Source organism: Anoplopoma fimbria, chromosome 5, assembly GCF_027596085.1.
Source record: "Anoplopoma fimbria isolate UVic2021 breed Golden Eagle Sablefish chromosome 5, Afim_UVic_2022, whole genome shotgun sequence".
Taxonomy (NCBI): Eukaryota; Metazoa; Chordata; class Actinopteri; order Perciformes; family Anoplopomatidae; genus Anoplopoma; species Anoplopoma fimbria.
Genome location: NC_072453.1, coordinates 3815057 through 3830291, shown reverse-complemented (window position 1 = coordinate 3830291; position 15235 = coordinate 3815057). Strand labels below are relative to the sequence as shown.

General features: G+C 43.5%; 2 protein-coding genes across 3 annotated transcripts; both read left to right on the top strand.

Annotated features, from left to right (window-relative positions):
- The first annotated feature begins 424 nt into the window (after positions 1-424).
- rangap1b (Ran GTPase activating protein 1b) lies at positions 425-6732 on the top strand. Of its 2 annotated transcripts, none has more exons than XM_054598870.1 (16): positions 425-502; positions 807-925; positions 1056-1183; positions 1691-1750; positions 1852-2031; positions 2234-2368; positions 2575-2733; positions 2822-2935; positions 3024-3123; positions 3802-3886; positions 4012-4174; positions 4268-4351; positions 4519-4621; positions 4745-4833; positions 5098-5219; positions 5374-6732. In XM_054598870.1, the coding sequence occupies exons 2-16, from the start codon at positions 814-816 to the stop codon at positions 5456-5458; spliced, it is 1719 nt and encodes a 572-aa protein (XP_054454845.1). In that variant the 5' UTR covers positions 425-502; positions 807-813; the 3' UTR covers positions 5459-6732. The 2 variants fall into 2 exon arrangements, with proteins under 2 accessions (XP_054454845.1, XP_054454846.1); XM_054598871.1 differs by having other exon boundaries at positions 443-507.
- A 331-nt stretch (positions 6733-7063) lies between these two features.
- chadlb (chondroadherin-like b) lies at positions 7064-15152 on the top strand. Its single transcript, XM_054599116.1, has 11 exons — positions 7064-7093; positions 11201-11365; positions 11456-11650; positions 11820-11975; positions 12085-12230; positions 12504-12785; positions 12900-13119; positions 13272-13545; positions 13649-14061; positions 14223-14389; positions 14672-15152. The coding sequence occupies exons 2-11, from the start codon at positions 11201-11203 to the stop codon at positions 14964-14966; spliced, it is 2313 nt and encodes a 770-aa protein (XP_054455091.1). The 5' UTR covers positions 7064-7093; the 3' UTR covers positions 14967-15152.
- The last annotated feature ends 83 nt before the right edge of the window (positions 15153-15235 follow it).

Sequence of the window (15235 nt, the reverse complement as noted above, 5' to 3'; positions counted from 1 at the left end):
TTTTTATTTTTTTTCTACATTGTAGATTAATATTGAAGACATCCAAACTATGAAGGAACACATATGGAATTATGTGGTAAACAAACAAATGCTCAACAAACCAGAATATGTTTTATATTTTAGATTCTTCAAAGTAGTTGAATGAGAAGGTGTGTCCAAACTTTAGACTGGTACTGTACATATACAGCATATTAAAAAAAAAAACATTCAGACAATATTTATATGGTGCAGAGGCCATGCTATTTGCATAAGATATTTCATCCGTTAATTATTATAACCATTAGATAAACAGAGTGCGGTGAAATAACTCAACTGTAGTTCCGGGTTGTACCAGCAGGTGGCGGTAAAACAGCGTCGATATAGTTTAACTGACGTAAACCAGGATCCACGAAAAAGAAAGCGGGGCGGTATGACGTCACGGGGTTGAGCAACCGGCGCGCCGTACGGAAGAGCGGCGTGTGTTCGCCATCGTTACCCTGGAAAACACCGACTCCTCTCTGCGGTAAGGTAACCATATCAGTGAGAGCTTCGTGACTGGTGATCAATAAAAGCTTCATAAAGTCCAGATTCACAGTCACGTTAGTTTTAGTTTAACTCACGTTGCGCACTTCTGCTAGCTAACGCCGCCGGGGCTACACGGCTAACGTCACCACGAGTGCTGCTGCTGCTGTCTTCTTCTTCTACTGTTGTTAGAAAAGTATCTGTTTACAGTATAACCACTGATATGTAAATGCTTGATTTCGTCTTGGTCAGTCACTTCAATCTGATCCTCCCCTCTCATGCCTGGCTTCTGGATGTGTCCACAGATCCACTATGGCCTCAGATGACATTGCTCAGCTGGCTGATGCGCTTTCCAAGACCCACGTCGGGGATGGAGAGTTGAGCTTCAAAGGCTTGGGTCTGAAGCTTGACGACGCAGAATCAGGTCAGATGTTGAGCATGGCAGCAGAGATGGTTTAAGTTATGTGTTCTCCTTTCATTCTCTACTGTCGACATGGGAGAGTTGATGGGATGTTTCCTTCTGAGACCTGACAGCCTGTTCTCTGTGCCTTCAGTGGAGGAGCTGGTCCGTGAGGTGGAGCAGTACCCCGGTCTGAGAGCTCTGCGCCTGGAGGGGAACACAGTGGGAGTGGATGCGGCCCGGGCCATTGCCAAGGCTCTGGAGAGCAAAGACCAGCTCCAGGTAATAATAATAATAATAATAATATTCTGCATTTATAGAGCATTTATAGAGCATGCTTTTTGCACTTGCATTTTAAGTGCAATCCCAAAACATATGAATAAAACTGGAAAACATATTACATTTAAAATGACCAATAATTAAATAAATGTATAGACATAAAAGTGTTTAAGTACATAAAAGGTCATTTGAAGGACAGTTTTGGGACTATGTGGAGCGCACATAAAGTGCTGTTATGAAAGAAAGGCTTGGCGGAATAAATATGTTTTTAGATGATGCTTGAAAGTGTCAACAGAGGCTGCCTCTCTAATGTTTTTGGGTAAGTTGTTCCACAGTTTGGGAGCATAAGTGCATTTCCAGTTTTCTTTTTCGAGGGGTTTTGAGGACCTAGAAAACCAGCAGTGGAGGATCTAAGTACTCACTCTAAATTTCCTCCTACCCAGTGTCGTAGCAAAGAAGACTGACTTCCCTGTTTTCTTTCTTTTTAAAAGCTCTTCTTATTTCTTTCAGAGATGCTATTGGAGCGACATGTTCACTGGAAGGTTGCGCTCTGAAATCCCAACAGCCCTGGTGAGAAATTCAGACACTGATTTATGCAGTTGCATTTTCTGGATTTGAGTTGTGATGAAGTTTAGTAATATACTTCTTTTGTCTTTCTGTGCATTCATCAGAGGTCTCTGGGCAGCGCATTAATGAGTGCAGGGGCCCGGCTGACAGAGTTGGACCTTAGTGATAATGCCTTTGGGCCAGATGGTGTGAAGGGAATCGAACAGCTGCTGAAGAGCCCTTCCTGCCACAGTTTGCAGGAGCTGAGGCTCAACAACTGTGGCATGGGGATCGGAGGGGGAAAGGTGAGTTATCACTGTAAATCTCTCAACCTCCAAGAAGCATATTTAAAATGTTACTTTTAACCTCTCTCCACACAAACTGGATCTAAAGAAGGAAGTTTCTCCAGATTGACAATTAACCACTTCAAAAATGTTCCACACAGATCAGGGTTTATTCCGTTTGCATCCCAGTGCAGACCGTTACAGTGCTGTATGCTTTGTTTAGATCCTGGCTGAAGCTCTGATTGAGTGCCACAGACAGTCATCAGCGCACGGAGCTCCACTCAAACTGAGAGTGTTCATGGCAGGGAGGAACCGCCTGGAAAACGAAGGAGCCAGCGCCCTGGCTAAGGCATTTCAGGTAGAAAATGATCACTCCCAAATGTGATCATTTATGGAAAACATTTCAAGAGCTATTCGATAATCAGTTGATTGTAAATAGTGATTTCTCAAGTAAAATGCCAAACATTTTCTAGTTCCAGCGTCTTAAGGATTTGCAGTTTTTTTCTGTTTTGTTTCACTGTCTATTTAAAATCTTCCCCCTTTTTTTTTTTTTTACCATGTAAGTTGATGGGCAGCCTGGAAGAAGTCCACATGCCCCAGAATGGTATCAACTACGCAGGTGTGATGGCGTTAGCTTCAGCCATGAGACACAACCCAGAGCTCCGCGTCCTCAACTTCAACGACAACACTTTCACCAAGAGGGGAACGCTGGCCATGGCACAGGTGAGGCCTGTTCTCACATTCCCTATACGTAGAGAAGATGTGAAGCAATGCGTTTGAGTCAAACTGTTTCTGCACACGGTTTTCGCAGGCTCTGAGGCACCTGAGGAACGTACAGGCGATCAACTTCGGAGACTGTCTGGTCCGCTCTGAAGGAGCCATCGCGCTCGCTGCTGTCCTCAGAGAGGGTCTGCCCATCCTCAAGGTCAGTTCACCATCAAAGTTCAGCCTTTGTCTTTGTCTGCCTTGTCACCAGGCTGATTACAGTTGTCTGTGGTGTTCCTTGTTTTCAGGATCTCAATCTGTCTTTTGGTGAGATCACAGAGGCAGCAGCTCTGGTGGTAGCTCAGGCTGTCATGGACAAACCTGACATGGAGAAAGTGGATCTGAACGGTAGGTTGACTGTGGAACGGCTCCCTCTATCCGTGTAGAAGTAGCAGTTACATGACACTTCCCATGGTATATTATAAAATACTGCAAACAATGTTAAGAGCTACAACAAAGTCACTGCCAGACTGTGCATAAAGGGTTTTTTCAATACACAAGTGTAAATATGATTTGAGAGATGTTTCTAATTTTACTGTACAAAAAGCTAAAAAAAGGATTAAAAGGAGATACATTTCTATTGTTGGGGATAAATGTAAGAATGTTTAACTCACTTTTGGTTTTCAAAAGGATTGTTTATAAAGCTGTTTTTTGTAATGTAATGTAATGTTTTTGAGGGTTACGAGTGGGAATGAAATATATATATATATATATATTATTTTTTTTTATTATTTTTTTTTTTTTTTTTTTTGTATATAGATTGTATATAGGCTAGATGTATTTTATTTTGGGTGATGGCTGAAAAAACAATACTACTAGAATGGCAGTCATAATCCTGGAAACGTCATGAAACTAGTTTCCAAAGAATTTTCTGAGAAAATGGTAAAATATGATGAACATTTTCTAAAAGTTATGTAAAATTTCAGTTAAATTATTATTATTATTATTAAATTTTCACCCTAAAAAAGAGAATAAGAAAATGATGATACAACAGGTGAAAGTTACTCTTGTATGCGACTCCTACAGGTAACAGTTTGGGGGAGGAGGGCTGTGAGGCTTTGAGGGAAGCTATGGAGAACATGGACAAAGGAGGCATGCTGGCATCGCTCAGGTAATTAACATGTTTATGTGATGTTAAGCAATCCAGTAAAACTCTCCTGACGCTATAGTCCACTTCCTTCAGTAAAAAACTTATCTCTGATCATCTTGTTAATCGTTATCTTTACTTCACTGCAGTGATGATGAGGGAGAACCTGATGACGAGGATGAAGAAGAAGAAGATGAGGACGAAGATGATGCCAGTGACGACTGTAATGAAGACAACGAAGATGACGGTGAAATTGTGAAGGAAAATGGTTTGACAAGAAAAGACAACAGTCCTGCAAAACCTCAGAGCCCAGTAAGACGACACAAAAATACGAGTTGCATACACATGTTAATTTTTAAACAAAAGTTGTTGTGTTTCTGATTGTGACTTTGTGTCGACCCTCAGCCAGAGATCATGTCTTTCCTCAGCTGCCCCTCTGCAGAGAGGCTCCTTCAGCTGGGAGAGATGAGGACCAGCCTGCAACAACAGGTAGGAATCTAAAAATAAATGAATATGGAGTGATTGTTTGCTGCTCCCCACAATCTTGTATAACTCTCCTTTTTTATGTTTAGCATGCTAGGTTAGGTGTTCAAACACAATTTCTTTGCAAAGAATTGATATAATCTGCTCATAAAACTCTTACATTTTCTCACCAGGTGGATGCATCTGACCCCCACAAGGCCGCAGATGTCCTTCTGAAAATCGCTTCTTTGTACAGTGAGGAACCAGAGACCAAAACAGCTGTCCTTGAAACCATTGGTAAATAGAAAGTTGCTTCTTATGAAGATTTTCACTAGTGGTTCAAATGCTGTTGTTGATGGATTTCGCCCTTTATGTGCGCATGCCGTCTCAATAAACGACTTGCATCGCTGTGTCTCACAGATGCTGTGATGAAGAAGCTCCTCTCTGGCTCAGCTTTCCAGTCATACTGCTTCCTCTCCTCGCTGCTGGTCATGATGGGACTCCTCAAGGTAAAGTCCTTGTTATTATTTTTTTTATAGCAAATACTCAAAATACATGAAAGTTCCACACATAGTGACTTTAAATCTCCAACAAGGAGCTTTGATTTTGGTACTCCCTGTGGACAAAAGTGGTAGTGTTTCAAAGCACCAGATTCCGTAGCTCTCATTTAACTGTGACTGGATCAGACGGTCTCATCACAGTTTGATATGAAGTACTATAATAAATAAAAAATCAGTTCATTTAGGTTTTTACTTTTCTGTTCTGTGTTTCAGGGAGAGGGAAAGAGGAAAAAGGTCTCACTGGTCCCAGGTCAGCTGTTGTGTTTGGAGCATGCTATCCAGCAGGAATACTTCCCTCAGCACCATGCCTCGCTTCTTCACACCTTCATGTCCAGGTAGGCTCTTTTTATATACACATTTATCTCCCAGTCAAATGTAAACAAAAGTGCAAAAATAGTGTAGAACTGTTGTAACTTGTTTAAAAATAAGTCACATTACATCACTTTGAAATTTTAGCATTGTGTACGTTTTGTCTTTGTGAATCTACAGGAACGGTGGAGCTCTGGAGTCCTGCAGCAGTGCTAGTGAGAGGCTAAGCTCCACGCTGGAGAAGAAGTGCCACGACCAACACTGATTAACTGCTGCCTTTACCCACACTGAGATACAGACACACACTGTACTGACTTTATTGTCTTCATTAACAACCAACAGGGAAGCTTTACACTTGAAGAAGGGACTCAGACAGCCACTTAATGTATCTCCACTCCTGATCTGTATATTTTATGAAGGCAAAAAAGTTCCAGAATGTCTTAGTTTTTATTTTTCTACTAATGCTTGTGACTTATATTTTTTATAGAAAATAAAGATAGAAATAATACACAAAAGGTAAAATGTGTAAAACTGAAACTGATTGTAACCTGGAGTGGAGCTAACATGAGGCAATGTCAAGCTGGCACCTTTTACAACGATTTCACTGTTTACAACAAAACATCTATTTCAGACAGGGTCCCCTTATAGCTGACGGTAATTTCAGCTGTAATGGGTTTACAGATCAAGGTTATTTCCACCTCTTAATGAATTTGTAGCTTGAACTGTACATTTTGTAAAAGAATGGCAGATTTCAGAGTGTGATTAAAACACAGCTAGGGATTTTCTGTATTTTTAGACCTATATTTCAGATACTCTGATGTTTTGTTGCTGTGAACACGCTGTTATGGAGTGCTGAGACAGAAATGGAAAGGCCAATTATTCATGTAAATCATACCAAACAGAAAAACTACAATCTATTATTAATAATAAATTAGGGAAAAATGAAGGGCTGACTTTATTGTTCCGTTCCACTAGTAGGACGTATCACATGCTGTTTACCTTGACAAACTTTTAGTACAGCCTGTTCGATCACAATCATCACACTGAGGCTCTTAAGGTCCAGTCAAGTCAGGGTGCTGCTGTGTGCATCAGACTGTGAGGCTGCGGGCAGGAGCACCACACACTCACTCACACACACACACACACACACATTTGCCTGAACACACACACACACACACCATGTGTGTGCATCGCCTTGCAATGAGCTAACACTGCAGAGCTCAGGGGACCAAAATGACTTATAACTAATGTTAATTTTCTCTTTTTTTGTGATCCATAATCAGTCTTAATTGAAAAATGTGCTCTTATATATGACTTGATGAATTTCAGCTGCTGGAGTTACCTAATTTAGCGTTTATGTGTTAGATATGATGGAGCTTTTAAGGGAAAAAGACAATTTAATGGCATTTAATAAGGATAACATTAGACCATGTGGACTGCATTTATACTGTGAAGATAATGTTTATTGACTGGAAAAGGTTGTGAAATGTTGTTAATGTGTACTGAAAGCACTGTCGGAAATATAACTAATCAAACAAACCTTGACTCAGAGTCTGTGTAATTGTGTATGTGTTTGTGTGGGGTTTTTAAATGGAGAATTCAATTTAAAAATGATTAAGTCAATCTTCCAAATTCAGATAGGATAAAACAATCTTTGCTGTGAGCTGAAATGGCTAAATATCTTTCTCATGTGGACGTGAACTGTTGCATAGACAGGCTGAGAGGACTCCAGAGGAGGGAGGTGAAAGGTGTGGAGGGGGAGTGTATGGATGGAGGATAGACGGAGTTTGTTTTGGATGGGGGACAGCCGGGGGGAGCAGCAGCAGAGGGAGCAGAGACCGTGAGAGAGTCAGCGGCCAGTAGACGACCAACAGCTGGACGGAACCACGACCAGAGCACGGTGAGTCCAATGCTCACTGTAAATAATCAGATTTTTTCAATTTCAAAATCCTTGTGAACACTTGGACAAGCTGTTTTGCACATTTTAGCCTCAAAATAAATAGCATATTTTAAAAATTGTGCCACTGAATCGAAGACTTAATAGTTAATGGACTGCAGGAATTACAAAAACAAATACTAGGTTTTTAAAAATTTGAGATAAAACTGTAGGATTTATGTATTTTCCAAAAAAAAATACACCAGCATTACGCACAAATGTTCAGAATAGGAAAATAATGTAGGTATTTTCTGGTAAAAAGCATTCAGAGGCGACGGATAGCAGTTTTTACTCGCTTTTTCAAGGGGAAACACATTTTGGCACAACACCGGAGGGGAAGGACAGTGTGCGTCTTTGTGCGCAGCCGGCCGGCAGCAGCTCCTCTGCGGCCTGCTGATCCCGGGGGGACGCGGACAAACACTTCGGCCGGAGAAAATTCCTCCGTCTCTAGTTTCTTGGCTCCTCTCTGCTATGGAGGATTTAGGAACAAAACGTGGTATTCAATTCAATTCAGTTTATTTTGTATAGCCCAGAATCACAAATTACAAATTTGCCTCAGAGGGCTTTACAATCTGTGCACATGTGACATCCTCTGTCCTTACACCCTCACCTCCTCTGTCCTTACACCCTCACCTCCTCTGTCCTTACACCCTCACCTCCTCTGTCCTTACACCCTCACATCCTCTGTCCTTACACCCTCACCTCCTCTGTCCTTACACCCTCACCTCCTCTGTCCTTACACCCTCACCTCCTCTGTCCTTACACCCTCACCTCCTCTGTCCTTACACCCTCACCTCCTCTGTCCTTACACCCTCACCTCCTCTGTCCTTACACCCTCACATCCTCTGTCCTTACACCCTCACCTCCTCTGTCCTTACACCCTCACATCCTCTGTCCTTACACCCTCACATCCTCTGTCCTTACACCCTCACATCCTCTGTCCTTACACACATCCTCTGTCCTTACACCCTCACATCCTCTGTCCTTACACCCTCACCTCCTCTGTCCTTACACCCTCCATCCTCTGTCCTTACACCCTCACATCCTCTGTCCTTACACCCTCACCTCCTCTGTCCTTACACCCTCACATCCTCTGTCCTTACACCCTCACCTCCTCTGTCCTTACACCCTCACACCCTCACCTCCTCTGTCCTTACACCCTCACCTCCTCTGTCCTTACACCCTCACATCCTCTGTCCACCCCTCCTCTGTCCTTACACCCTCACATCCTCTGTCCTTCCTTACCTCCTCTGTCCTTACACCCTCACATCCTCTGTCCTTACACCCTCACATCCTCTGTCCTTACACCCTCACATCCTCTGTCCTTAGACCCTCACATCCTCTGTCCTTACACCCTCACATCCTCTGTCCTTACACCCTCACATCCTCTGTCCTTACACCCTCACATCCTCTGTCCTTACACCCTCACCTCCTCTGTCCTTACACCCTCACATCCTCTGTCCTTACACCCTCACCTCCTCTGTCCTTACACCCTCACCTCCTCTGTCCTTAGACCTCACCATCCTCTGTCCTTACATCCCTGTCACCTCCTCTGTCCTTACACCCTCACATCCTCTGTCCTTACACCCTCACCTCCTCTGTCCTTACACCCTCACCTCCTCTGTCCTTACACCCTCACCTCCTCTGTCCTTACACTCCTCTGTCCTTACACCCTCACATCCTCTGTCCTTAGACCCTCACATCAGCACAGGAAAAACTCCCCTAAAAAAACCCTTTAACAGGGAGAAAAAAGGAAGAAACCTCTGGGAGAACGACAGAGGAGGGATCCTTCTCCCAGGATGGACAGAATGCAATAGATGTCATGTGTACAGAATGAGCAGCATAACAGAGATACAACACATTCAATGTATATGACATAAATGATTCATATAATAAGACTACTTATAATAACAGCAGCAATTATTACAGTAGAATTATAGCCATGAAAATAGGGATAGTAATGTGACTAATATTATGCCGCTAAAATATCATAAAGGCTTACAGTATACTCAGCTTGATTTCCATGCAAACTTAAAGTTGACTTGAAATGTAGAAAATAAACTCTCTATGTTGTCATTTATTCAGTCCTCTCCGTCAGGTCCATCTCTGACTTGGTTTGACGCATCGGTTTTGACAGAAAGGTTTCAGCATGGCACCATCTAACCGTGCCAACATTTTGAGACCCCCAAGTTTCAGAGTGTGGAGCTGTGGAGCTTTTCATGTCCATTCCTGTGGATCAAGACTGTTGATCCGACATGGGAATGTGGTTTTAAGGCATTCCAGTGAGGACTGGGGCAGCCCAATCTGAGCAAAATAAATCTAATCCCCAAAAAGTACAGAATGATGGAGGTATTGTTCATCAAACTGAGCTTCAGTAAAAAACAATGGGACACACATCTTTCTCTGATTTGGAGTTTTCAGGTGGTAAATGTAGAGAATATTCAGTGTATCTTGTAGGCGCCTGTGATTGTTTCTGTGCTTGGCATCCTCTTTACATTTATATTTAACCTGAATGAGTAAACAGCTGTCCTCCTGTTAACCAGTATTCAGATCCTGTAGTAAAAGTACCAATAAATACTCAAAAGCACGTTCCTGTGTTTAAGAGTCAATTTAAGTATTATAAGCTCAAATGTACTGAAGGCAACTAAAGAAAAACTACTCATTCTGCAGAAAAATGTCCCTCTGTAACTGATGTATCATTATATAGGACATTATTATATTGTTTTACTGTTGCATTAATGTGTAAGGAGCATTTTAGTTTTAGTTTTCTACATTAGACACACTAACTGTTGCTTGTTTGTCTGCTTGTCCAGTGGTTTCTTGAGGCCGGGCCCCCTCACAAGCATTGATTTTTTGGGACTTTACAATGGAAATGTCTTTTTGATAGAACAATTCTAGATATCTGAAACTTGACAAGTGGCCCCAACCAGACACAGCTTTTTTAAGGGGTCACAATCCAACAAGGTTGCATTGTATTTTAGAAAATTATCATTTTTTTTTTTGTGCAAAATATTAATCTGAAAAGTATCTATCTAACCGTCAAATAAATAGTAAAAGGTACAATATTTCAATCTAAAATGTAAAGAAGCAGAGGTATAAAGTAGCATAAACTGGAAATAACTAGCAAGTTCTTTAAAATTATACTTAACCTCAGTACTTGAGGAAATGTACTAGGTTTGTTTCCAATTGAGTAGATTCCAAACAGTGGCTCTGAGCCAGAGAAGGTCTTTGGTGCTGGTCCACCCGTCTCATAGCATTAAACTAATTTATATAAACTATAACTACATTAAATATTTAGGTTTGATTTATTTTAGACAGGCCAGCAGAATCTGAAGGTCTAGCAGCAGGTTTTTACATTGATCATTATGGAAGTTACACATTTCAAACAAACTATGCAGGGTCATAGGTGTAAAGCAGTGTACACAGTTGAGCAGTGTGCAGAGATTAGAAGAGTGAATGATGTGATTCAGAGCTTTCTCTGTAGACACTGCTATGGCCAAATAAGTGAACTGTGAGTAAGTGAGTGAGTGAATGACGGAATGTATGGGTAAGTGGTGGATCTGTTAGAGTACCTCACGTCTAAAAAGTCAAAACATCAGCCAGTTCCTGCCGCTGTCAGGCTGCACAACCAACTCTGCTCCCAGTAGACCACACATCCCCAAAAAACTGTGAAATAAATATATATAATCTGTGCAATATCAACAATCATTCTGTCCGTTTTTTTATGTCATATTGTAGTTATTGTTGTTTTCACGTTTTTTACTTATTTATTATTCTTTAGTGTGTGATTACTAATACAGTATACCTGTTTTGATCTTGTTTTTTTATTTATGTTTATTGTTTGCACTATCCACTCTGCTGCTGTTATCCTGCAAATTTCCCCGCTGCGGGACTAATAAAGAATCTTATTTTATTTTAGTTGCTGGTGTCTTTTCCCTGTGGGTGAAAATGGCAAAATCAACTATTTACCTTGCCACTGGTCAAGAGGAGCCTCCGTAAAGACTATTGACCATGATTTCCTGCCACATGCAATAGTGTGAATTAAGAAAAAACTATTATTTCCCCCCTCAGATGTTCTCCCAGCTCTGTCCTGACACCCTCTGGGTCCTGCTGCTCCTCTGCATCCCTGCTGCACTCACGGCAAAATGTCCACAGCAGTGCGTCTGTGACCAGATCCAGCTCACTGTTACCTGCGTCAACAGGAACCTGACTCAGGTTCCTCCTGGTGTTGACGAGGTCTCTTACTCACACACACATACCGACATTTATATAGTGTGTTTAGTTCAGATCTGGTTCTATCTAACGTGGGATCCCCTTTCCTTATAGATCACAGTGAAATTAGATCTTCGAGGCAACGACATCCAGGAGCTTCCCACCGGGGCTTTCAAACACACTCCCTATCTGACTCACTTGTCGATGCAGCGCTGTAACATCCGCAGGGTGAAGGAGGGCGCTTTCCGTGGCCTCGGGCGCCTGGTCTTCCTCAACCTGGCCAACAACAACATTGACATCCTCTACCAGGTCTCACAGACCATCAGTTATTCCATGGTTTCTATTAGATTGTTGTTGTTTTTTTAAATTCTCGATAGGCCCCACTTATTATAACAAACTCTAACCCCATCACACCCATAAGCTTTTTCAGTTCAGCAATGTTAAACCTTTTGTCTCCCTTTGTATTTTGTGAGAACAGGAGTCATTCGACGGCCTGTCCTCGCTGAAGCAGCTCATGATCGACCGCAATCGCGTGGAAGAGATCCAGCCTGGAGCTTTCTCTCAGCTCGGCTTTCTCAACCTGCTCTCCATTACGCACAACCGGCTGGTCTACATCCCCAACATGGCCTTCCAGGTAGCAAAATACCTTAAAATGGCAAACTGAAAAGGTGGTTTGAGGACATGCAGAAATGTCTCCTGTTGCTGGGATGGCAATTAAAAAGCCGACCTTTTCCTCCCTCCAGGGCTTGCAGAACATCAAATGGCTTCGCCTTAGCCACAACTCTCTAAACTACCTGGACACAGAGGCCTTCGCCGGTCTGTTCACACTCACGCGTCTCAGTCTGGACCACAACGAGCTGCAGTTCTTCCCCACTGAGACAATGACCAGGTTGGCATGATGACACTGGCCAGTGGCTTCTCTGATCTCCCATAGAGATACACAGAACCCTAATGTGGAGAGTTATTCTACTTAAGGAAACTATTTCTAATGAGTGATGCCAAATATCTAATGCAGGGCAAAAAGACGTAGGTCAACTTCAAGGTTGCTCGGTTTCTTTGAGGGAAAATAGATGTAATCGCTCTAATATAGTAACATTCGATTAGATCATTAACGCTGAAATTTCCATCCTAATTTTCCACACTTCTCCACTTTGCTTTCCAGACTGCCAGAGTTGACTCGCCTTGAAATGAGCTACAACCCAATGACTTACCTCGGAGAGGAGGTTGTGTCCATGGCCAAGCTGACCCACCTCTTCCTGGACCACATGTCCCTGCAGGACATGGCCAACTCAGCTGTATCGAAATGCCCCAACCTCATCCACCTGGACATCAGCTACAACCAGCTGCGTGTCATCCAGCCCTTCTCTGAAGGTTCACCGAATCTTGCACGCCTCAACCTCGCCGGAAACCCCATCTACTGCAACTGCTACCTGCGTCCACTTAGGTACAGCAGACCATAGTGGATTTCAAACTGATGGCTGACTGAATAGGCCTCAGGGCTTCAAGTCCGTCAACCAAAAGGTCTCAATCTTCTTTGAATTTCTTTACCTCACAACAGGGAGTGGTCGATCTGGAGCAAGGTAAAGCTGATGGGGACATGCAGAGGACCGGCCCATCTGTCAGGAGAGAACCTGGAGGCCGTTTACCCTCCCGAGCTGCGTTGTCAGAGCCAGGAGGCCATGTTGAAGGCCGAGTTTGAGGAGGCAACCAGGATCACGCCGCCGCCCACGCAAGAGCCAGAGAACAAGGTCAAGTGTCCTGCCAACTGTGTCTGCGAGGTGAGTGGGCTGTATGATGTATGATTCCTTTAACCATCAGTTTTAAATCACTGAAACATTTTCTGATAAAACACACGTCTGTAGCTGATGGAAACACTAATCATAATGTCAAATTTGTGTCTTTTGCCTCCCCATCACCTCCCTATCTTCAGGCCGAGACACACCACTCCACGTGTGAGAACCGCGCTCACACCAAGGTTCCTCGGGGTTTCTCTCCCAACACACGTCTTCTCGATCTGCGTGGCAACCACTTCCACTATATCCCTAGCAACAGCTTTCCCGGCGTTGCCCAGGTCGTGTCCCTACATCTGCAGCGCTGCAAGATCGCGGAGGTGGAAGACGGGGCTTTCAGTGGAATGAAGGGACTGATCTACCTGTACCTGTCGGAGAATGACCTCACTTCCCTCAGCCCTGACGCCTTTAAAGGTCTTTGAAAGGATATATTACATATGCAGAAAAACGCTGTTGTTGCATTTTTGTGATTTGGCTCTCAATACTCAAGTTCAATCTCTACAATCTAAATCTGCAGGCCTCCCTCAGCTGACTTACCTCCACCTGGAGAAGAACCGCTTCACTGGTTTCCCCAAAGGAGCCTTCAAACTGGTTCCCAGCCTGCTGGCGCTTCACCTGGAGAACAACTCCATCCCCAAGCTGGAGCCGGACCTCTTGACCGGAGCCGAGGGCCTCAGAGCCCTCTACCTCACCGGGAACGTCATCGATCATGTGTCACCCAGGTCTCTGGTCCAGGCCGGTGACCTCGATACGCTCCACCTGGGAGGAAACAGGCTGAAGGAGGTGCCCACGGAAGCGTTGAGCAAGGCTGGAAACCTCAGAGACCTGAGGCTGTCTGGGAATTCAATTCGCTGGGTGGGGCCGAATGCTTTTCGACCACTGGAGAGGTCATTGAAGGAGCTGTATCTTGATAACATGGGCCTGGAGAAGGTGAGTGGCATCTTGATGTGCTGCTCCACTTTCCAACAGCAGCCTAGACCTTTCTCTTCTTTTTTCTCTAACCTGAACATTTACTCCAGCTATAGGATCAGCAACAAATTATTTCACAGAAGTTATTCAACAATTGTCTGACCTGATCTCTCGATCTCTAGATGTCACAGACCTCCCTGGCAGGTCTGGGTCCGGGGTTGAGGAGCCTCTTCCTGGAAGGCAACCAGCTGGAGGAAGTGCCTAACCTTCACCCTCTCACCTCTTTGGAGGTCATCAACCTGGCAGACAACCCTCTGATGTGTGACTGTCCTCTGCTGCCACTACGCATGTAAGAGGGTTGCAACAAAATCAGTGTAGTCAGAAATAATTGGGGTTAGACCAACAGGAGGTTTTAAAGCCTGCAATTTATCAGGAATGATTCTTTATCAATATATTATTAGTCTACTCCCAATGATCCAATAAATAAATAAAAAACCTATAGTTGGAACACTCCACTCTTGTTGTAGCTATGCCCTTGTCATATTTTAGCTTCTAGTACCACTAGTTGAGATGGATTATTTATTGTTTGGGCATTTTTAATAACATAATTTGTTTTTCCCTTTTCATCTAGGTGGATTGAAAAAGTCAACCTCAAGGTACGAGCCACCTGTGCCAATCCCCCTGAGCTGCGTGGTCGTAAGGTCAAGGACGTCCACGTCTTCAGGGCCTGTCCCGGGGGTGAGAGCCTCCCCGCCCCCCCTACCGCCACCCCAAAGCCTGCCAAGGCACCCAAGGCAACCAAACCCAAACCAATGCACCTCAACAGCCTTCGGCAGGTCAAAATGCTCAAAGCCAAATCCAAACTTCGCAAGAACACAAAACCGCCAGTAGCCAAGAAAACCACCAAGAGACACAGCATGGCCTGAACCTGCTGCCTTTAATACTGATGTTTTGATAAAACCTACTTGAGGTTCAACCATGGATTCAGCTCTCTAAAACTGTGACCTGCTGAGGCTGTTACACATCTCCTGACAGACCGTTTTCCATCAGCTAGTTTTGTTTTTCCAAGTACAGTATTTCCTGTTTGCTGTCTAATCAATAGTGTTGAAAAATGTAATCAAGGGAACCTATACTGAGCACTCTTTGTCAGCACTGCCCTGCTTCCCATTCAAAGCAGTAGATAAAGATGACCAGT

What these genes read in the sequence shown, in the direction of transcription:
- chadlb (XM_054599116.1), top strand. Translation starts at nt 11,201, where the DNA reads ATGTTCTCCCAGCTCTGTCCTGACACCCTCTGGGTCCTGCTGCTCCTC. An exon ending in CTGCCAACTGTGTCTGCGAG is followed by an intron (nt 13,120 to 13,271) that starts GTGAGTGGGCTG and finishes CCCTATCTTCAG; the next exon opens with GCCGAGACACACCACTCCAC. An exon ending in ATAACATGGGCCTGGAGAAG is followed by an intron (nt 14,062 to 14,222) that starts GTGAGTGGCATC and finishes CTCGATCTCTAG; the next exon opens with ATGTCACAGACCTCCCTGGC.
- rangap1b (XM_054598870.1), top strand. Translation starts at nt 814, where the DNA reads ATGGCCTCAGATGACATTGCTCAGCTGGCTGATGCGCTTTCCAAGACC. An exon ending in AGGGTCTGCCCATCCTCAAG is followed by an intron (nt 2,936 to 3,023) that starts GTCAGTTCACCA and finishes CCTTGTTTTCAG; the next exon opens with GATCTCAATCTGTCTTTTGG. An exon ending in TCATGATGGGACTCCTCAAG is followed by an intron (nt 4,834 to 5,097) that starts GTAAAGTCCTTG and finishes TCTGTGTTTCAG; the next exon opens with GGAGAGGGAAAGAGGAAAAA.